Here is a 23,962-nt window from a genome sequence, read left to right as displayed (position 1 = left end):
AGGAGGGGTATCCCAGGTTCAGCAAAAAAATAATTATTTTACAAGATTTGTAACACTACTACAATAAATCAGGTTTTACAGAGTTCCAAAATTAGATTGAGAAGAACAGGCCAGGTCCATTGAAGCTGATTTTTAAAAGAAAAAGTTTGCTGATCTTAACCTGGAATCAGGTTCTGTAAATTACATTTTCCGTTTTGCCAAAAATATGATATACCGTATTTGCTCGATTATAAGACAAAGTTTTTTCCAGAGCACATGCTCTGAAAGATACCCCTCGTCTTATAATCGGGGTTGTCTTATAATCAGACCTCAACTAGGTCTGACTATGAGACTAAGATCCAGATCCCCCGCAGCGATGCAGGGGACCTGGATCCTCCTATCCCCCCCCCACCAACTTACCGTGCTTCTGAGTCCCCGGTGCTTAGTCCGGGCAGCGTGTAGAGCTCTACGCTATTCGCATAGAGGCATATCATGGGGCATATCATGGGGCAAAGTGGCAATAAGGCATTTCTGGGACACAGTGGCAAGCCAGGGGGCAGATGTGCATAACTGGGGGGGAGGGCAGGTTGAAAAAAGGAAATAAAAACAAAATATTTTTCTCAATCATAGCTTTTATTAAAAAAATTGTTCACATAGTTTACATGAATTAACATTTACTGGTAAAACTTTTTTCCTATAGGGTCGTCTTAGATTCAGGCTTTTTCTTTTTTTCCTAAATTACTATTCAGATTTTGGGGGGTCGTCATATAATCAGGGTCGTTTTATAATCGAGCAAATGCGGTAGTTTGTTGCACACCTGAATACTTTCTACAGAAATCAAGAGACAAAAAAGAACACTAGCCTAACTAGACTAACCTACTTTGTTTTTATATCTACCTATCACAATCTAGAATAATTATAATTAATACAGATTAAATGGGAGTTTTGGAGATCAATAATGGATAATTCAATTACATCCAGTTATTATAAAATACCTAATCTGAATCAATAGATGGTTAAACACCGCATTCCAATAGGGCCACGGCATAACATATGTAAAGCTGTATCAGTGTTTGATTGATATATATATATATATATATATATATGAAAAAGTTATATCATATTCCCATTGCAAGACTAGAGTGGTAGTGCCTGCATTCAGCATTGCTAGGCAGAAAATACAACAGTCATAAATAATATGTTAATAATTACTTTTAATAATATTTATATATTATGGCTTAGTGAAAACAATTGTAAATGTTTGGCACGTTGGCAATGCTTGTGGACAAAGCTGAACGTTATTTATCCAAAACAATATTTTAATTTATGGGGCCTCTCCAGAAAATACACAATCCATTACGCAATTACAAGTAATTCATTCGTTTCGGTCAATGGCATATTTACCTCTACTGATTGGACCCCTACTCTTGAGTCTTGAGAGAAAGGAGCAAAAGAGATATTAAAACATTTGAAATATATATAATTAAGTTGTTGTGCAGTTAGGATTTTACAAACTAAACAGACAATTTCTATTATAAAGTATAAAAGCCAAATGATTATAAGATAAATGTCAGTCAGCAATTCCAGGCTTCTGTGCTGTTTTATAAACAAACGTTTCTGCTCTACACACACACACACAATATTAATTTCCTGTTTTTCTTTTCATGGAATATATTTCTGATTTCTACTAAATTTCAAGAATTTAAAAAAAAAATTGTAACCTACTTTTGTGAGATTTGTTTTTGATGTATTGTAAACAATTCTATAATCCATAACCCAACATTGGATCTACTTTACAGAACTCCGTGTGTGCATTTTGTCGTATGTTGTATATCTTCTTTTTAAGCAGACAATGTAGTAGGTAATATTAATATGTATTCAAACCAATAAGAAATTGAGTTACTAAATCATTTTGCTTAAGTGCAAAGTGTTCTCAAAGCTAGAAAACTATTTAAATATTTAGTTACATTTACATTTCATACAAAGTAAACCAGAAAGTATTAATAGTTTGTCCATCTGGCTAAAGGTTATTTTTATGTGGCACGGAGGTGCATGCAAATATAATATTGCTTTATTATAAATCTGCAGGTAAAATTAAACAGATTATGGTCCTTTAGGGCTGATTATGATGAACCAGATTGTACACATTGATCAGGTACAGTTTAGGATGTAAAATGGACCATGGAACCTTAAGTTGATATCTACAAATACAATGTATACAAATTACACAATCAGTAGGTAACAGGTGTTATTGTGCCATGGCTGACTAGTACCTAGAATATTGACACCCCGTAATGCAAAGTCAATGATTAAAAGCTAGTGATTCCAAGTGCACCGTATATATTATTTCGATGGAAGGCAAAAACTGTATGGTTAAATGATTCCTTATTTTGATAATTACCTGTAGACTCTCAGGATGCAGAACCCTCTTCTTCTTAGGTACCAATATGATGTGTTTTCATGTTGATAATTCTGTATATTGTAAACTTTAATGCTTTTGATGTTTATGTATTCTCTCTGTTCACTAAAATAGTGCTACAGAATCTATTGGCGCTCTATAAATAAAATATGGTTTTCCAATCAGTAAACATTCCATACGTGTTCATTTACTGCTAAACAACTTACACATTAAATAATAAAGAAATATATTATTCTGCATGGATCAAAGCCCTTCAATAAAATAAATGCACATCTAAAAACTCATACTTTATTTTTAAATCTAAGATTTTACCATTCATATACAGATGTCTGGCATTTACAAGTTGGAACGGGGAAAGCACAGGAAATGCTCATAGACGTCAAACTTATTCTTCATGCGCCGCTGGATATTTCAGAAAACACGGAGCATCTTCTAAAATACATACCTTGTTTTCCACAGCAACATGGGCTAATGCACACCTTTCTTCGAAGTCCAAGCTGTTTAATCAAATGCATTGCGAAAATAATAGTGGCTTCTTTAAAGGAACACAAAGTTATATCTAAAGTTTAGTTTGGTAGGTTTAAGTGTCAGAAAATATAATGTTAAACCACATATAATTAACACGAGATTCCAAATCCCACACGTTTAAGGTATTTCAGGGTACAATTCATCCAAATGAAGGTATCTTACTTTACAACACCAGGATTGCATTACACTTTCTATGGGACAGGCTAGAGTTTTGATGGACCTGCCAGTGGTATTAAAAAATGCACAATTTAAGATTAGGGAAGATTATCTTCTGTATGCATTTTCCCTATTGTAACATAATAATTGGGAAGTCCTGTTGGTATGATGTTCTTTTACTTCTAACTAAAATTAGCGAATGATTTTTGTATAAATGCCTCACATTTTTTTTTAATATTTTTATACTTTGATTCCTGGTAGTTAAATATATAAAAAAAAAAACAAGAAGCAAATATTGCACATGAGAAAACCATCTGTGTCACATCTGGTGACTTACTCAGGGATACAAAACACATAATGCCACGGAGACCTTATTCCAGGTCTCTGGCAATGAAAAGACAGGTTCAGGGAAGTGTGTAGACAAGATTTCAAGGAAATGTAGTGACATAGTTCTACTTTCTTAAAGGTTGTTAAAAATTGCAAAATTTTCAGTAAAATGAAAATCACTACCGGGCAAGTTGCAGTACATTTAGTCCCGACAAAGAAATTCATCACCACACTGAAGTACGTTAATACATAATCAACATTGATTTTAATACAATATGATGACATTGATCACAATTTGTTATAGGGAAAATGAAGAACACTAAGCATATGAAAAGCAAAAAAAATGAGAATATACTGTCAGGACAATATCAATCATAACAATAATAACAAAACAAATGGGCAGTAGAGTACTTCAGGCAAAGCCATGCCCGACTTTGTAGATGCTTGGGGTCCATTCCACAGCAAAACCAAAAGTGCACCTGTGAAACTCCGGAGCTTTACATTTTGTCAAGACACTGGTGAGTACTACCAATCAGTGGGACATAGATTAGAACGGTCCCGAACAAGTTGTGCCAACTGGCTTGTAAACAAAACTTCAATTTTCCTTAGGAAAAAAAAGATACATGGCTGCCAGCCACTGTGAGCCGTACTGCAAATACAGATACATTTTAGGTTTTTGTTCCAATACAAAACTGTCTGAGCATAGAATTTATTTGCTGTATCTGTTCACACGTCTTAAGGAATTGTGTGATGCACCCTCCACATTCGGCTCTGGACAGATCCTTGAATAGAAACCCCACTTTCTGGAAGTATGGGCCCCCATTTGTGATGGACATGACAAATAACTGCTTTGATTTTCCCAGTGGCAAACTATTTTTTATTTGGTAGTACCATATGTATATCTATAAATCATTCTTCCATAAATATATCATTGCTTGCACGAGAGTCAAATAAAAAATCTAAATCACACAATTTGTCAGTAAAAAATATGTTTTAATTCTTTTCCAAAATATGATTGTTGTCTTTCATGTAAAATACATTCTTCAGGTTTGAAATCAATTGCAAAAAAATAGCTTAAATTTGTATCCCTGGAATGATATATTCTAGTAAAACACAATAGTTGTTGAAAACTGTATCAGCTATTCTTGTTTTATGAAATATGGATGCATGGCACATGCCTGCTCTCAAAGTCTCATTGAATCTGAGCTACAAGGTTTATGTGAAACCATTTCACAGTTATTTATATCTGTATAATTTACACATAGATGACAGATCAATAGTAGGACCTAATAACGTCAATAGCAGTTTATAAGACAACAATTCTTTAAACTTCTAATGGCTGTCAATGTTTGAACTAAAGCCAAAAATAATTAACTTAAAAATAAAAAGAGGTACTTGTGTTCCTAATAAGTTGACAAAAAGTAATCTTCCTGAGGCATGAAAGACGAGAACAGGTAAAAACCTTACCAATGCTTCTCCTATAATCCAATGCTAATAGTTAGGTCCTTTTCTAAATGGGTCTCTTCCAACAATTGCACTAAAACATAAAGATGGATCACAAATCCCTGGCTCTCCAGGTGGTCCCCGTGCACCAGGAGAGCCACGTTCGCCATCTCTACCCGGAGGCCCTGGTTGCCCAGTCCGTCCTTCCTTGCTTAATCCAGGTGGACCCATAGGTCCTAAAGTTGTGAAAAAAGAAGAGCATTAGTAGGATTCTACAGTCTAATTTGATTTGTTTATGTTTACTGTAAAGTGTAGGCCATAATTGAATACACAATCAGAAAATATGTCAAGCCAGATAACAGGGATCTGAAGTGGCTGATACAACCCCCTGCTACTTTAATGATCACATCAAGCATCTATGTGTGCTGGAGTTGAGGGGAGAAGGCTGACTGAAGGCAGCCTAGATACCCTTCTGTAAACTGGAGCTGGCATTGCAGGCTCCACACTGACAGATACATTATAACAGCCAGTATAACAGGAGGGATCGAGTAGAGTCCTCTAAGCAGGTCTCCCTTCCTTTCTTCACTTATAGTGTTATATAAAAAGTTGCTTACTGATTATTGTGTTTATTAAAACAATAATAATAATAATAATAATAATAATGTATTTAATAGTGAATACAACATAATAGTAATTAAAATGGATAAATAGTTAATGGGGACATTATTTGTTAGTACTAATATCAACAACCTATGGTTTACTATTTGCATTTTTGATCATGTTGCACAAAGGGCTCTCAATCTTTACTTGATACCCCAATGTCAGAAACATGAAGTCCTACCTGGGATTCCTGGTGGGCCTTGAAATCCAAGCTCTCTATCTCCTTTATCGCCTTTTACGCCAGGCCTCCCAGGAGGTCCTATTTAGATTGGAAATAAATATCTTAAGAGTTATTATAGTAACAATATTTTGCAGAATAAATAGTAACAATATTTTGCAGAATAAATAGTAACAATATTTTGCAGAATAAATGTAGCAATAAATTGTCTATGCGATTCATGAGTGAGCAATTTTACAATTCACTGCCATTAGGCGCCAATGAACTACAATTATTAATTTTGTTTGTATTTTCCTTTTGTGTTGGGCATATATATATATATATATTGGTTGACCCCTTTTCTTTGGCTCAAAATGAGAGCTAACACTCTCACACAGCATGCGGGAGGGAGTATGAATGAGTCTGTGTGATGAGAATGTATTTATGTTTGTATGTCTAAATGTGTGATAGCATGGATGTGAATGTGTAAATGGGGGCGAAGATGGCACAGAAAGGCTGTTTTGTGGCAAATATTTTGGCAGATGGCTATTTGTGTACAAGCTGTGTGCTGGGCAGGTCTGTGGATGTAATCTGGGCACTGGGGAAAATCCTATGTGTACAATCTGGGTGAGGGGGCCCCACAGGAGTGGAACACCTAATGCAGGCCATGATCACGACTCACACAACCGTTTGTGGGCACTCGCCGGACCCACATGGCTCATTTTCTTTGCGGTCGGCATAGTACTGTGCTCCTTCCTTGCCCTGTGTATGTGGTGTGAGGGCATCTTGTGCGGAGTCACCATAGGGTTAAAAGGAGGGAAGACCGCACTGACTCTGACAGTCTCCTTCTAATCTGCAAAGTCAGCGAGGAAAGTACTAAGGGTTTTTTTTGTTTTTTTGGTTGTTGGAGTGGAGGGTGTCCGATCCATACGAGAAAGAAAGAAAGACACACATATAGATATTGACTCATTCATGTTTTCTACACATACCTTTAGGACCAGGGACACCCGGGCTTCCTGGATGTCCCACAAGCCCAGGGAAACCATTTCTTCCTGGCGGCCCTGGTTGACCAGATGGACCTTCAGGACCTATTGGCCCAGGAGGTCCTGGTAGTCCAGGAGACCCCTTCTGAGCTTTACACTGATCACAATGCTGTAGTCTTTCACTATGCAGCAGAGATGGTAAGTGGGCTGAAGTAAGAAGCACAATAGAACCATTCATTAATATTTGTTTCCTACAACAGCACATAAGAGATATATGGCACTTTGTTGGTGGCATGTTATAAAAACACCAGTGTTGAGGTACATCAGTAATCAGAAACCTCTTTACATGCAAAGTAAATTCAGTAATGTTGCATTTGTTACATTTATATTGTTTCATCTGTGCTCACTTAAGATGCTAAAACATGACTGTTGCAAAACATCACAACAATGTCCATGATAATTATCATTAGTTATTAATTATATAGTATAGTCTGCAGCTCTGAACTATGGACACAGAGGACATAATAAGTAGTGCATCACATAACAATTTGGACTTAAATTGTTTACCGCTCAAATGAGTTTACAATCTAGGTTATCTAAAAATATTATATTATATAATATTATTAATGTGATATTATTAAACATATTAAATTTAATATCATGAAAATCTTATTCTGTGGGTATCTTCTTTTGGACATTAATACAACCTCTATGGTGATCTAGATGTCTATGTTATGTCTGTGTTATAGTGCCTATGTAAATTTTAGCCAATGTTTTGCCTTACTTAGACAAGTTGTTAGCCCTATAACAATGGAGAATACTGTAATCTGTTTTAAGTATTCCTTGAAGTCCCTGAGTGAGAATTTGGGGCTGTGTCTGATGAAAGGCTCCAGTCATAATTGGAGTTACACGAAAAATGAATATTTTTGTGTTCATACCTTTTACAACATCGAGGCAAATTTGTCGTACAAATTCCTCAGAGTGTTCTCTACCCTGTAACAAAATAATGTTAAAAACTTTTTTGTTATTATTTTAATTTTGCTATTGAGGTGAAATGGTAATAAAGTTATGCTTATCACAAAAGGTACACACAGGCCGTCCTTCAGGTCCTGGTGATCCAGGTGGTCCTCTTTCACCACTAATGCCTCTTGGGCCAGTAGGACCAACTAATCCAGGGCTTCCTGGTTCACCTCGTTGCCCATTAAAGCCTCGGGATCCTGGATCTCCAGTTTCTCCTTTCTGAAATAACATTATAGGTACAGAAATATATTATTTTCTAAAAAAAATCAGTTCCTCTGAACAAATAAAAAAAAAATAAGGATATGATCTAAAGAATTTGTTATTAATTTTATTTTAAAATCTTTGCACATATTAACATTTAAATAATGTAAAAATAACATACAACTCTCAATAGCACAATAAAAATACTCAGTAGTAGATTTTTTGGTAACTGTTCTAATGCAAATATATCATTACCTCTTCGCCTGAAACACACTGCTCTCTCTAATATGTATGCCTGTCTAACATCCACAGGTGATAGCTCAATCAAATCCTAAACACAGCATTTTGAGCATATCAAAATATACTCCTAATACCTGCAGACACACGCAACATTGTATATTGTACTGTCGGCTAGCGGCTGGTGGAGAAATGATCAAGCAGTTTATCAGTGAAATCAAGGAAATTTGACAATGGACTCACAACATACACACAAAAGACATGACATTTTCCTCTGAACATGTTCACTAAAAGGTATCATGATCTACTAGGGTTATTTCGTTCTCTGCAGTAACTACTAGTAGTAATATCCTTTATTCAACAAATGTAAAAATTGAAGCAGTGTTTTTAGGATACGATGGGGGTCTTCTGTAGTCATTGAAACAGAAATCTACAGCACTTCATTGAAAAATCTAATCAACCATCCTTTCTAAATCATATTTTTATGGTGAGAATATAATTAAACATTCAACTCTATGTTGTATTTTAATAAAGCTTGTAATATAAATAACTTTTGGAATGCAAAGATTATTAGGAAGTGGCACAAAGGCTTGGAGGCCACCAAAACCAATGCTATAAATACATTTTTCAAGCGAGTAAGTAATAAAACAATCAGACAGATATAAATCAGTTGGAATTGGCTTACAGTTTTGTCAACTACAGCAAAACAAAAAATGGCCTCATTTGTAAGAAGAAGCACATCTGTACCACAGAATATGCCAGCCAAGGACTTGGCTTAGAATCATTTGAAAGTACTGCATAAACACCAGAACTATGCGAAGCAAAGGATGATAGTTATTTTATCTAGATTAGACCATAAAATGTTTTTTTTTTAACAAACATTTAGCGTTATGAAATGTTTGTAAAGCAATTACTAGTCATTATTGGAAAACCAACATACATAATCACACATTACAATTTCACCAGTGGGTCTAGCAACAGACACAGAAAGCAGACAAAGGAAATTATCATAACAAGCTGCCACGTACTGTCATGGCCAGGTTTATCAGCATATTTTTGGGGGAAATGTGGTTAGTCTTACAGTCTCCTTTACAATTATCAGATATATTAGGGACAATGGGCGGTCCCTAAACCCATTGAAAACAATGCATTTTGAGCCCGTACATTAAGGGGTTAAACCACTGAAACCAATTAACAAGGGCTAGATTTTCCAAATACAAGAGATGTGTCAAGACACAATAAGTTATCTTTTTATATTAAAGTCTAAGGAAAACCAATGTCTTCATCCAATGTATTCATCAATACACTTATTGTGTTGTGCACAGGTTAAGCAAATATTTGGAAATTGGATATTTCTTCAATTATTTGAAGAATGATTTAATGCTACTTATGTATTGATAACCAGGTTTATAAAACAAAATGTAAAAAGGTTATTTAGCATGTCCATAAGTTTCACCTGGCATCAATGTATCTGCCCACCCTGTTATCTTTGAATTATTCAGAATTATGTATAAACATGACTGTTCCCATGCTATTTTTAAAATATCAATTGCAAAAAAAAGTTTACGGCATAAATTCTGAAACAATGACCAGGTTGTTTATATCAACAGAGGTTAAGAGTTGAACTTACTTCAGTATGCTCTGAAGAAGTTAAAACACAGCCGAATAAAATGGAATGCATTTTTGTAAACTAATTCATCATTATCCAGCCTTTTAACATTTATGTTGTTCATGACATGTAAAACAAATGTAATATTTAATTACCCATTGGGTACATTTTGATCATTATGATTTTTTTTTTGTTTAGTTTTTGGTCCATTTGTTTTTGGACAACAAATTTTTCTGCCCTTTCAATTTGGATGAAACTCTGAGGGCTTTTTCCATTCAGAACAAGAAAAGTCTTGAGTAGAAGCAGAGTTGTGTAATGAAACAGTTATACAATTAGTGGAGGAAGTAGGGCGACATTAAGAGCAAGTGTGATAGAGTGAGAGAGTATGACAGAGAATGCGTGTATGAGAGAGCATGGGTAAGAGGAAAAAACAACAAAATTCAAACAAAAATTCAGAGCTCTTTGCTTCATTTTTGTGTTTCGTTGGCGGTCCTTCCTCATTTTCCACCATTCGTACAAATTGACAAGTTTCATGAAAATTTAAATTTGTAGGAATCAGAATGCACACTTCTAAAAAAAAATAAGGGATTTATTTGCTTCTTTATTTCTTTCTCTGTATATCACTCACTAATGGAGCAGCAACTGCAGGCACATTAATGGATCATATAGGACCCTTTAGATCTCACTTGTTATAAATGGGTCTATCACCATCAGGAGTACCTGATTACAATGATTTTACTGCTTATGACAATCTCAATATCATAAGCTTTGTGTGAAGTACCAGACTTTTAGGGCTTTGACAAATCAGAATAACACATTTAGCAGGTCTGATTGGGTCTGACTGGATTAACCGAGATATCACCTAGAAATTGTCTCTTTTTCCTTAATTTTTTTGGACTTTTTTTTAGAATTGTGCTCTTAAAAGTTGAGGTTTAAGTATTCTTGAGGAAACACTGAATTACGTATCTGTTAACAATAGACTAGGTCTCCCGGCTCCAGGAGTTAAAAGTCTGTAAAAGCAACTCTATTGGTCGCCGGCAGTGGCCTCCTCTGGCATCACCCAGAAAAGGGCAGTGCTCTTCATTTGTTGATGTCAGAGGAGTTCCCTGCCAGCGCCCAATAGAGTCGCTCTTATGGACCTTTAACTCCTGGCACAATCCTACAGATTCCTGTTCCTGTTAATCCCTGCGATGCTACGAAGACTAAAGTTAGGCTAGAGGCAGTGAATTGTATGGGGAGGACCAAGGATATTACTTAGGAGATATTTACGAAGACGAAGAGTAACACGAAGATTCTTCATGTTGTGCTTCTTCATCTTTGTGTATGTTTACCCGCTGCCATATTAGTTTATTTGGTATTCACTTTGAACAAAATTCGTGTTCATTTTCATGTTCTCCCGAATACAAATGCACAAATCTAGTTAATAATCAAATCAACAAATCAGCTGAGCTTCAAACCTTGGAAACTATCAGCAATATTGTTAATAGTAGCATTACCATTTAATGGTAAAACAATGAGAAACAATTACACATAATCTACCAAGTCATGCCACCATATGACATTATACATTTGGAGTGTTGAAGATATTGGTGCAAGAGGTCCAAACACATTTTAAAGGTAAAGGAGGTGGTCACAAACAAGGCAAGGTTAAAGGTTTATCCAGATCTACACGTTGACTATGTTTGGTTGATTTTCAGAAGAGTCACACCAGGTTGAAAACTCAGTTCCTTTTTGACAATCTTATTCCTTTTACGAACAGCTTGACAGGGGCTTAATTTAAATTACATCAGTGTCTTTCGGTCCAAAACCAGCAAGACATATATGTATGCTATTGAACATGCACTGAGCCTCGTGGGACATCGGTGAGCAAGCAGGTAGCCTAAGCCAATGCAACACTAGGTAATAGGCAAAAAAAGAGTCACTGCCAAATACACACCATTTGCTTTCATTTTATTGGACTATCATACCCAATTCTCCTAACCTATTAAAATCAGAGTACTCTTACTGCTTTCTCTTGGTTTCAGTTCCCAACATGCACAAAATATGGATCCCTCTCATGTCTGTAATAAATACCTCTCCTTTGGAACCAGCCACTCCAGATTCTCCCTTAAAAAGTAAGAAATAAAAAATAGATTATTAAAAAATATCAGATAGTTTACTAAGTAATCATGATTTACATATGCTCAATTTGCACTGTTACATGGTTTAATCCACTGTAAAAATTAGGATTATTAGAGTTGGGAGTAGTTGATATGCAAATCGATAATTTTATCTCTGACAGCTTTATTTTATCTTTGTAAAAACACCTTGACAGCCCAGGAAAAATAGCAATGCTAAAGATATACAATATGTGAATGGAATACAGAACAGGCATAAAAAATTATGTGTAACTTAAAAACCAGCAGTAATATTTTAGATGTTAAGCCTAGAACCTTGCCTTCACAACCACTGAATTCTGTCAGTATCTAACATTTTCATCAATCAATAGTCTCAGTGCATATGTTAAATACCTTCTTTCCTAAAAATAATTTGAAACTTTTCTAAAAACTCTGAATTAATTTCACATTGTGTATGTTTTTCTGCTAACAGAAAGCCTCAACAAGCAAAACAAAACAAGCTAAACCACAAGAATAACAATACCTTGAGACCTGGAACACCCAAAGCACCACGTTCCCCCTTGTGACCCTACACATACCAAAGACACAGAATAATACATTACTCATTTAACCATTATATATAGACACCAAACTACCATTATACATATGTATGGTAATTAAATATGTGTATCTATCCTAAATAACTCCAGGGACAGTATATGGACAAAATGGGACACCTGACCATTACACCAATAGGGATTTTTATGACATTGCATGACATTCAGAATACATAGACATTAATATGTAGCTTGTCCCCCTTTACAGCTATAACAGCTTCCACTTTACTGGGAAGACTTTCCACAAGATTTTGGAGGGTTTCTGTGGGACATTTTGCCCATTCATCCAGTATAGCACTTGTGAGGTCAGGCACTTAATATTGGACGAGAAGGCCTGGCTCACAATCTCCATTCGAGTTTATTCCAAAGGTGTTCCATGGGGTTGAGGCCAGGGCTCTGTGCTGGTCAGTCAAGTTCTTCCACACAAACTCATCCAACCATGTCTTTATGGACCTTGTTTTGTGCACTGGGGTACAGTCATGCTAGATTAAAAGAGATGGGCCTTTCCCAAACTGTTCCCAAATGTTGGAAGCATAACATTGTCCAAAATGTCTTGGTATGTCGCCTTCAGCATAATAAGACATTTTGGACAAGGCTATGCTTCCAACTTTGTCGGAACAGTTTGAGGAAGGCTCAATTCTATTCCACAATTCCAGATCCTTTCCTTTCATTTTTTTAAACAAAACAGATCTTAGGAAAAATGAAGCATTTATTTTATACATATGTTGTGATGAACATTAGTCAAAAATATGTGTTTAGAAAAGTGAGGGTGAGTCATTTTATGTGATTGCATGGACATACATTTTCTAACTCCATAGAATACAACACCATAGATATATAGGGATAAAAAAACATTATTTTTAAAATCATTTTTAATATCACTGAAAAATAGTGACACCAAAACCAATTGTGTCAACTTTTCTCATTTCCCTGAAAATAAGGAAGCCCAAATAAGCCTAAAATGTGTACAGCAAGTGTGCAATGTTGGAAACATATTTAAAATAGAACATACATATTTAATTCATTTTATCAACAAGCAATGAATGCTAGGATCATCTGACATAGATCTGTTTTACCCAAAGGAAAAAAGGCAGAGTTGTACCTGATTGCCTCTTTCACCTGAACTTCCTTTATCACCCTGAAAAAAAGTATCATAATTAGTAATACAGTGTGATACACACACAGTAATACACACTGGTACACAGGTCCCAAGTCTCTGGAAATCCCTTTTCTCTTAAGGTCTCTCTACCCTCTCCACTGACCACTTCTGTGCCCCTGTCTGTCTACTTTCTTCCAGCTCTGCTTCTTGTCTTGCCTCTTCTTGTTCTTCTGCCTTCTTTTGCTTTTTATTGTTGTCTTCTTTCTTCATCTGCTTCTCCAGGAACCAGGCCTTCCGGAGCACTTCCACAAAAGGGCAGCAGTACTCTGAGAGAACAGAATAATGGAAACAGATTCTCTGAGAAAGAGAGAATCAGAAATGCTTCTCTTATTCTGCAAATTTATGTTTATTATTCTGGCCTCTCAGAGTACCAATCCGGGAGAGGGTGTGTCCTGGAAGTGCCTTGGGAGGCCAGGTTCATGGAGAAGCGGATGAAGGAAGAAGACAGAAAAAAAGGCAAGAGACGAAACAAAGATTTCCAGCGGGTCTGCATCCATTAGATTTCCAGCGGGTCTGATAGGAAGCACTGCACGCTTGCACAGAAGGTGTTCCCATTGATTTTTCATGCTAATGCTTGGCTAGTTTAAAAGCAGCCAAAAATGGCAAGAATCATATCAGTAATTTATACCCTATAACTGATCAATAATTCACTGTATTTTATGTCACGATATATTATGACATGCTTGTAAGATTATTTTTCTGTTTTATATTTTGCATAGCAGAGATCATATATATATATTGTAGATTGCGTTATAACAATAAATAATATCTTGATTGACCAATGATCATGGTGGTAGAATATCTAATTTGGAATTATACATTTGATGTGATCTGAAATAATTTAGGTTCAGGAATAAACTATAGGGTATCTCTTCATATTATTATTGTCGTGTGCTTCATGATAATTAATTGGGCCCAAATTTTGTATATCTAACAAAATAATGGTTTTGCATATTTTATCTCATAAATATCCCAAACAAACACCATCCTACCACACTTATCTACACAACTTTAAAGCTTATCAGCCAACAGGTTAAGTGGCAATACATAGCAGCCCATTGATCATTTTCCCACTAGAACATGCATGGGCCAGTCCACCTCAAACTTTTACCTCCCCTGTAACTATTGCCAATTTTCGTGTAGATTATAAACCAGGCCAGCTGTCTGAAAAAGTCTCTATTATACATTGAAAAATAAATTGTTAATAGGATTTACCTTTGGACCCATGATTCCTGGTATACCACTGTATCCTTGTTGACCAGGTGGACCTGTTTCACCCTTTTCACCCTGTCATATAAGAAGCATATTATTTGGATATAGTTGGACAGAATGTCTGAGTTCTTGAACAGCATAAAGAAATTGAAGAATCCTCATGGAAATATGAGTAATTTCAAGTCTGCTGATCATTATATTTACAGATGAGTGACTGCACTCAATTGATACCCTGTTTATAATTTTATTTGTAGATTTAGCATGGAATTTAAAATATTCTGTATATTATTCAGGTTAGAATGATGAGTCTACGTGCTTCAAAAAGTGATGTCCATATGAGAATCAAGAATCAAGATATTCAAAATCATTTATGTCAAACCTTTATGCCTTGAGATCCTGCTTTTCCTGGAAGCCCTGGATCACCTTTATTACCCTACAAAGAAACCTTTTTTGGATTAGATTATCAATATAAATCATTTCCAACAAACACGTTAAATACGTCATATATTTTTTCCCTTAGTAAAAATAATAATTAGACATGTGCATTCAGATTTGTACAAATTGCAAATTTACAGAATTTTGGCAAATTCTGCGTTTCATACAAAGCCACAAAAATGAGGCCACCCCCCCCATGAAGCTGAGGAAAATGAAGCAAAAAGCTCAGAATTTTCGTCCGAAATTCACAGGCCCTGTCACTCACACTCTCCTCACTGTTTCACACTCTCATTCTCTCTCTCACAAGTTCTAAATGCTTCCCTATCTTCTCTGCCAACCACGTCAATTTCGCGCCAGGTTCTGCCCGATCCTCAAACTGAATGAGAGGACTTCACTGAAAGTGCCGCTATTTTGCCATAAGGTGAACTTCCGCCAAAATTGTGGTGCTATCAGTGAAAGGTCGGGTGAGAGGACATCACTGGAAGCGCCTCCATTTTGGTGAAAGTTTGAACAAGATTATGTCCATGGAGATGCGGACCAAGATAGAAGATAAAAGACAAAAGAGAGAAGATGAAGAACAAGAAGATGCAAAAGTGAAAGCTGAAGCGGTCAGCAGAGAAGGTAGGGAAGGGAGTGAAAGAGAGTGTGAGAGACTGAGTGGAAATGATTGAAAGTCGGCTGTTCCCAAGTTAAAAATCCCCTCCGATTTTCGTTCGAACTGAATGAGCAGGGAATGTAATTTGTGGCCCTGAAAATGAATAGGCCAAAAACAAACCAAAACATTTGTCCAAATAGTTGTTAACCCATTTGCTCATGTCTAATAATAATGTGCCTTTATTTTCAAACAAATCTCATTTAAAGACCAGCATTGATACATATCTAAAATAAGCACTTAGAAAAAATAATATATTCAGATTTTTACCTTTGGTCCTGCTGCTCCTGTAGGACCAGGTAATCCCTCTGGTCCAGTTAAACCCTAAAATGAAATGAAAAGTGAAATCAATGTACACGTAATAAGTAAAACCTTGATTTGATACTTTTACTCAGAAATGCATGATGAAGAATCTAGGTTAATGGTATAGACAGTGACGTTAATAATTTGCTGTAGATGGTTTTTCACCAATGGCTTGTGTAAGGATCTGTATATCAATATATACAAATTTTATTACATAAAAAAAAACAGCACCTTAAGCAGACAAAGCAATTGTTGCTGTTACCACTTTACTCCATTTTTTTCACATGGTCCACCAATTTTCATTAAAGATTGCTTTTTTGTAATGTTGTAAAATCTTTGGAAATAATGTATATTTCTGTAGGTGTCCTAGATTTTATTTATTGTTTTTTTTATTGTATTTTTTTTATTTCTGATTAGTTATGCACATCTACAGCACACATTCTAGGAAGCTACAGATTGATGGGTCAATTAAGTATTTCCACACATTAGCAGCAGGGTTTATTGACGCCACGCTACCAACACATGTATAATTACTTGGCAACTAAATTCTGGAATGGTAAGGTATATTTGCACTTAAACAGTTTCAGATTTCATATTCTAAAAACTCACAATATTCTGTAGCTTTTATTATTCTAAAATTTGTCATTAATAAACATGAACAAACTAGAAAGTGAACTATTTATATACATTTTCAGTTCTAAATAAAATAACATATTTATATGCCTTTACATTTGATTACTAAATATCACTAAATATTAAAGAAAATGCATAATAAAGAAATTTAACACATTTTCTTTTCTCCATATTTCTTTTCTCTCTTTCTTTTCTTTTTTAATATTACATCCAAGAATAGCTTGGAATACACAAAGTTTAGTCCAAACTCACATTTTCCAAAAGGGAATTCCCAACTTTCTGCATCTGGACTTAATGTAGTTTTTCTTATTGCTATTCCCATCAGTAATGCACATCCAGCAACACCAAAATCAGCTAAACAAGTATTAACTATATGCAAAAAAAAGCTTTGCTTGAAGGAAGGCATATTGATGATATTGGTGATCTGATAACATAACATGTACCAGATTATTGAGCTTGATACCATTCCATATTTAGATGGGTTTAAAAATATATGAACTATTTGAATGTGGCCAGTTATACATTACCCCAAATGCCTGAAAATACATTTTATTTCATAAAATTATGTTAGTATGTAGACAATGAGGTCTATTCACAAAACAGGATGTGCTTGCAAGCAGAGGATGGATAGAGGGAAGATATACATGGAAACTACACCCTCCCTCCCAGGTTGATTAAATTACACAGAGTTACATAGTTACATAGGCTGAAAAAAGACATGCGTCCATCAAGTTCAGCCTTTCCTATATCTGTTAATTTGTTGTTGTTGATCCAAAAGAAGGCAAAAAAAAACCCCCGGTTTCGTTCTTTCCAATTTTGCACTAACCAGGGAAAAAAAATCCTTCTTGACCCCAAAATGGCAGTCAGATTTCTCCTTGGATCAATAAGCTGTTTCCCCATAATTAAAGATTATATCCCCGAATATTATGTTTTTCCAGGTATCCATCCAGTTGCAGTTTAAACGTCTGTACAGACTCCGATAAAACTACCTCTGCAGGCAGAGAATTCCACATCCTTATTGTCCTTACTGTAAAAAACCCTTTCCTCTGCTTTAGTCTAAATCTCCTTTCTTCCAGTCTAAACGTGTCCTATGCATAGTCCTGTTTATGAACAGATTTCCACACAATGGTTTGTATTATTAATGGATATTTGATCAAGACCATTAAGTTACAAAATGACTTTCTATACAACCAGTGGTAATTTTCCAAGACATTGCCATTCAGTGGAGACTGGACTAGCCCTTAGATCTGGAGGTTAGATATTTATATTATCATTATAAGTATTAATCATATGTTAAAACTTTCCATCCTAACACACTAGCATAAACTTTACTGCAACTTTTAAAATGTAAAGCCTTGAGCACTCACAGCAACTCAAGAGCAACTTGAGTGCATGAGAGCAGTTTGAAGTTTTGTGTGTCAAGTTAACTCAACTTTTAATAAATTAGCCAAATTAAATGAAGTCCTGAAGCAAGAAACATTGCATTTCTGGACATTTGAGTCATATAGCATTGCACTGGGACTTGAAAACAAAAGGTGCCAGCCCTTTTTAACTATTGGATGATTTTAGTATATATTAAGTACCATCATAGATGTTTTTATTAAATAACATTAAACACCCTGTAGTATATAAAAAGGAACAAGCAAAATGCTACCAATAATGCTTTAGGGATGGGATTGTATATTGCATACGCCTTAAACACAATCCAATAAATCAGCGTTATATGTATGAAATGTGTGATGCCCTCCCCTTTTTCCCTTTGGAGACTGAAATTAAATTGCAGAATGGAACCAATGTAATGACATTTTCAAAAGTTTCCAGCAAATTTACTTTTTGCACATCAATCGAAGCTGTTTGAAATTTTCTTCAGGAAAAAATGATTTTTTTTTTTTAATACAAAAATTGGACAAACATTTGCTAAAACATTGTAACGTGTTGTTTGTTTCTTTTAACAGGGTAGATACAATACACAGGAAGTGAAACTAGTTATGTTATAATTAAAAGCACCCTCAAGTTTTCCCATTATTAACTAAAATCCAGCTCACCATTTCTTCCACACAGAGTTTCTCTGGAAATAATAGAAACTATGTTTTCCTGTTTATATAATAACATTTCTTGACAAAAAATACGTGTATGCAACGATCATTTAACTCGTTTATTTTAAAGAGAGCATAAGAGAGGCTATCTCTACAGTAGAGAACTCTTCCTTGGCCACTGTGTTGAAAAGACTCTTTGCATCTCATGCCAAAGTGAATACATTTCACTTCCACAATAATGTCAAATGTCATATACTATCGTTGTCAATAACTCTAACACGCCATGTATCATATATCACACCCAGTATCTATTATGTTCTGTCCTCCCTTTGTGTTCCTAATCAGTATTTAGCAGAGGCATTATTACATACTAATCTACAACCACCAGACAAGCCAGACATTCTGTCCCCACAGAAATCTTGCATGTGTGCTTTATGTATTGCTCTACGCCTCAAGCCAGTATCCAACCTAATGCTGATGAGTCCCATTCAGTGGCGGAACTACCGGGGTCGCAGGGGTCGGGACTGCGACCGGGCCCTGGAGTTCTGCCACTCAGGGGGGCCCAAGGGGTGCCGAGCGGTTGCTAAAAACGACCGCTCGGCAACTCTTGGGCCCCCCTGACTGACAGAAATCCTCGATGCCTCCGCTCCCCGCCGCTGCTGCCGCCGTCGCCACTGCCGCTGCTGTCGCCGTCGCCACTGCTGCCGCAGCTGCCTGCCTCAGCGCTGCCCAGAGTGCAGTGTTGGGAGCGTGAGGCGTTTGTCTTGGGTGCCGGCGCTTCACGCTGAGCGCCGGCATATGAGGTCATATGCCGGCGTTCAGCAGTGAAGCGCCGGCACCCGAGACAAACGCCTCACGCTCCCAACACAGGAGTTGACGGTAAGTGACCTACAAAGGGGGGGTAGGGTGGGAGTTGGTAGATCATGAGAAGGGGGGGTAGGGAGGGAGTGGATAGATCGTGAGAAGGGGGGGTAGGGAGGGAGTGGGTAGATCGTGAGAAGGGGGGTAGGGAGGGAGTGGGTAGATCGTGAGAATGGGGGGTAGGGAGGGAGAGGGTAGATCATGAGAAGGGGGGTAGGGAGGGAGAGGGTAGATCGTGAGAAGGGGGGGTAGGGAGGGAGAGGGTAGATCGTGAGAAGGGGGGTAGGGAGGGAGAGGGTAGATCGTGAGAAAGGGATAGATGGGTTGGGGGTGGGGGGGCCTTAACAGATTCTCGCACCGGGGCCCTGAGGTCTCTAGTTACGCCCCTGGTCCCATTAAGTACGAAAAAGCTGTCCATGAGTGGTGATCTGGCTTTTGCACTTCTGTACCAAGTTCTGTTTAAAGGCTGTCTGGTATAGCATACATTTGCTCCAAGGGCTCCATGTATATAGTCAAAAAGGATATAAAGGCAAAAAAGTGATCATTGTTAGCCTAATTTGCACATCCCTACCCAGAATTATTTGCAGTGGTGGGAGCACTACAACTTTTCTGTGAGAACATCAAGTCCCTGGGCTTGTCTGGTGGTTGCAGATAAACTAATACATTTCTAGTCATGGTTGGTCCTAAGGTATCTGGCACCCTAGGCCTTAGGTGTGATTTTATTCACTCAGAAATTGGTTTCCTCTCCTGATCATTAATGTTCACTGCAAGGCCAGTCTCATCCCAGCTAATTGAGTCTGTCTCAGGTTTGTCACTAAGGTAATGTGTAAGGATGGACATCCCCCACACGGTGACACTACTTATTCAAATCTAACAAAGATATTGTACTTGCACTAACTCTTGTTCACAGACCTCAAAAGAGCACATTCATATTGTCATCATGTTACAGTTATGTATAAATACTTACAGGAATTCCAGGAGGTCCTCTTGAACCTGGTTCCCCGGGAGATCCTGTATTACCCTAAAATACAATTATTAGTATTATCTTTAATGAGGGCTCAGTAAATGACATCTTGATTGACTTGTAACCAAAATCTGGAACTTTAGTATTTCTGCTTCTCTAAAATGTGTGTCAATAAAATGTAGCTTTCTTTTGCAACAATTTTATAGTTAATAAAAATATAGTCCGTTTGTGCAAAATGATGTTCCATGCTATTATAGTATGTGTGTTTTCATACACTGGCCGTCTATGCTGTTCTCTTTCTCTCCCTGTCTCACATTGATAGTGAGGCAAGGAAATAGATTAACCACTGACTCAATGTGATAAAGTTACAGTGATAAAACAATTTTTACTTTTTTTTCCTTAAATTTTAGGTAGATTTAGGCATTTTCTGGTATTTTAGTGGTTTTTGTCATATTTGGGGATGAAGAATTACGAAAAATAATAAGTAGCGATATCAAAATGTAAAAAATACACTAAAATGAGAATTAGGAAAAATGTGGTTGAACAAACATTGTATAGATGCCAGAAAACCCCTGCTATTTTGGAGTCTGTGGGAATTTGAAGGGGATCATGTAATGTAATTCCCCTTAAATATAGCTTTGGTGTTTCATTTGAATTTCTAGATACATTTCTATGCCTAATTTATCAGGCACAGACAATTTTGTTTACGCAACTGTGTAATATGCAACATATTAATGTTTCTTTTTAATTTAACATTGCATGGCATGGCAGGATGTCATATGTTAATACAAATCAGATGTTAAAAAGAAAAATATGCATTTAAGAGCTCAAAACTTCACATACATAAGTCATGGATATGCCCTTGTTATTGGTAAGGTCATTATATGTAAACCTCACAGGACCATAAACCACAATTACACACCTTCATTCCACTTGTACCTTCATTTCCAGGAATTCCCGGTATTCCCTAAAACAAGTACATTATTAACATTTCTAAAAGTTTTGGATGTAGTAAACTAGTAAGCTTATTCTTACATAAGACAGGGTACCAATATGTATAAAAGAGCTGCAAAAATCTACCTAATTCATTTTTTCTCTTTTACAATTAATGAAAAGTATTAAATATAAAACCAATAATATATTGCTCAAATAAATAGAAAGTGGGTGGTGTACGATATTACATTAGTATATCTACCCTATATATATATATATATATATCATGTTTATGGTTCTGCAAGTCATCTGCCTCCAAATAGAATAAGACATCTAACAAGAATGATTCAATATTGTCATTAGTCAAACTTAAAAATATATTTAAAATAAAAGTCATCATTTTCTGGAAGTTAATTTAATTAGATTACAATTTCACATTGGAATTATCAATATTTCTGGATACCAAGATTCGTAATTTATCCCCATTTATCTAGATCAATGGCTTAGCTAACAGCTCTTGCACATCTGGGCTGAATTGGTTATCATAATGCTGAATAATTGCACCTCGCCATTTAAAAAGTAAACATATGAAGAAAGATATGCTAAAAAAGAAATATTATTTACTGGCAATCCTCTGCGACCTTCCATTCCTGGGGGACCTGGTTTTCCTTCTTCTCCCTGTAAAGAAATATTTGTATTTTCACTTTAATAATAGTATGAAAGGTACACATATTATCTTAAGAGTAAAAATAAATCATGTCAACAGTGACCAAGAAAGGGAAAGGGAGATGTCTCCTACCTAGTTTTAGCATTGTTGTTGGGGTCCACTACCTGAAGGTAGCATTAGTTTGTGCTAGTCTTGATGAATCTACCATATTAAAATTACCCTTGTGACTGCTAGGCTAGATACTTTAGGTATTAGTACTTCAAATCCCTAAAGCACGAGCTTTAAATCTGCTACTACAACAATGTTTATCTACTAAAGAATTTATAATATAACTATGCAGAAACAAATCCCATGTTCTAACATGTTTGCTTCTGTATTTCCCATAACTTTGTACTCATTCCCGAAAGACTTATTTGAATTACTACGGAAATACAGATTGCTTAAATGTAGTATTTTATTTTAAACTTTAAATTATTTAGACTGTAAATTCAGTATACCAGTCCAGTTGGGATCACACTACTTATGCGTAGTTGATTGACAAAAAAATAAAAGTATTTAACATAACTAAAAAAGGATCCTCAAGGAGGAAAAACATTCTGTTTTGGCACCCATCCAAACTATCCTTTTTTTTGTTTATTCTTCCCCAATCTTGTGAATATCAAAGAGAAGTCAAAGCCAGATTTGCACGTTGGGCCTCTGGAATAACATGGCAATGTGTTTTATGTTTTTAAGCATTTTTTAATAAAGTCACCTTTGTATTCCCCAGCATTCTGATTTATTGTTCAAATACATTTGTAAATCTTTGTTAAAATAGTTTGAGCTGGAAGATAGGTTAGTTAAGAGAGTTAGTTAAGAGCGATATGGATACCCTAAATGCTATATGAGCTTTATAGCATTGGTATTAATATTTTTTATACTCTGTGATTCCTAATAATTTCTAGAACCTAATTTTGTGTATTTTTTGCAGATTATCAATGTGGGAGTTATGGAAAAAGAACAATTCTGATTCAAAGTTTAACCCCTTAATGACAAAGCCCGTACATGTACGGGCTCAAAATGCATTGTTTTCAATGGGTTTAAGGACTGCCCATTGTCCTTAAGGGGTTAAGGAAATGTTAATACCATGGCAACCAATTAATATTTCTGCTGGGTAGCCCTTTCCATTGGTCGCTATGGCAGTAAACCTCATTTTAAGATATTGCACCATGCCTGCACTTATGCTCTTATACTTATAAACCCCAATGTAAATTAACACAATCCCATTATAGCAAACAATACACATTAATGTATTTGGTCAACAATTGTGAATCCACACATTTATTGCATAATTTTGCTAACATTTAGCTTATTAGCATAAATTATTATCTTGATTCAAACAAATGGAACAATAAGACCTATTTAAACTATATCAAATGATGGATAGTAAGTTTGAGTATAATATAGCATATATGGTTATAGAAGTTTATAATGTCCATAAATATCTTCATAATTCACTGCACAAGTGTCTAGTTGATAAATATTTTTTTTTCCGATGTATCTAAATTATATGCATTTACTTGTCTCCAGTATTTATTACCACCTTTAGTTCACAAATGTCTTCAACAAGAAACACATGTATTCGTTGAAATGCACACAGACATTTGGCAAGGGCATTTTGATGAAAAATGCATGCAAA

General features: G+C 35.9%; 1 protein-coding gene across 1 annotated transcript in view; it reads right to left on the bottom strand.

Annotated features, from left to right (window-relative positions):
- Positions 1 to 4,381: 4,381 nt before the first annotated feature.
- COL21A1 (collagen type XXI alpha 1 chain) overlaps positions 4,382 to 23,962 on the bottom strand; it is an 83,571-nt gene continuing 63,990 nt past the window's right edge. Inside the window, exons 17-30 of the mRNA XM_053460592.1 lie at positions 22,245 to 22,298; positions 21,610 to 21,654; positions 20,691 to 20,744; positions 16,161 to 16,214; positions 15,183 to 15,236; positions 14,807 to 14,878; positions 13,535 to 13,570; positions 12,360 to 12,404; positions 11,793 to 11,825; positions 7,745 to 7,891; positions 7,591 to 7,645; positions 6,659 to 6,859; positions 5,694 to 5,771; positions 4,382 to 5,088 (exon numbers count right to left, since the gene is read on the bottom strand). Of these exons, the coding sequence (XP_053316567.1) occupies positions 4,901 to 5,088; positions 5,694 to 5,771; positions 6,659 to 6,859; positions 7,591 to 7,645; positions 7,745 to 7,891; positions 11,793 to 11,825; positions 12,360 to 12,404; positions 13,535 to 13,570; positions 14,807 to 14,878; positions 15,183 to 15,236; positions 16,161 to 16,214; positions 20,691 to 20,744; positions 21,610 to 21,654; positions 22,245 to 22,298 (1,116 nt within the window). The 3' untranslated portion in view covers positions 4,382 to 4,900. The remainder of the gene's footprint in view (positions 5,089 to 5,693; positions 5,772 to 6,658; positions 6,860 to 7,590; positions 7,646 to 7,744; positions 7,892 to 11,792; positions 11,826 to 12,359; positions 12,405 to 13,534; positions 13,571 to 14,806; positions 14,879 to 15,182; positions 15,237 to 16,160; positions 16,215 to 20,690; positions 20,745 to 21,609; positions 21,655 to 22,244; positions 22,299 to 23,962) is intronic.

Source organism: Spea bombifrons, chromosome 3 (genome assembly GCF_027358695.1).
Source record: "Spea bombifrons isolate aSpeBom1 chromosome 3, aSpeBom1.2.pri, whole genome shotgun sequence".
Classification (NCBI taxonomy): Eukaryota; Metazoa; Chordata; class Amphibia; order Anura; family Pelobatidae; genus Spea; species Spea bombifrons.
Note: the sequence above shows the minus strand (reverse complement) of the source record. Positions and strands in the feature narration are given on the sequence as shown.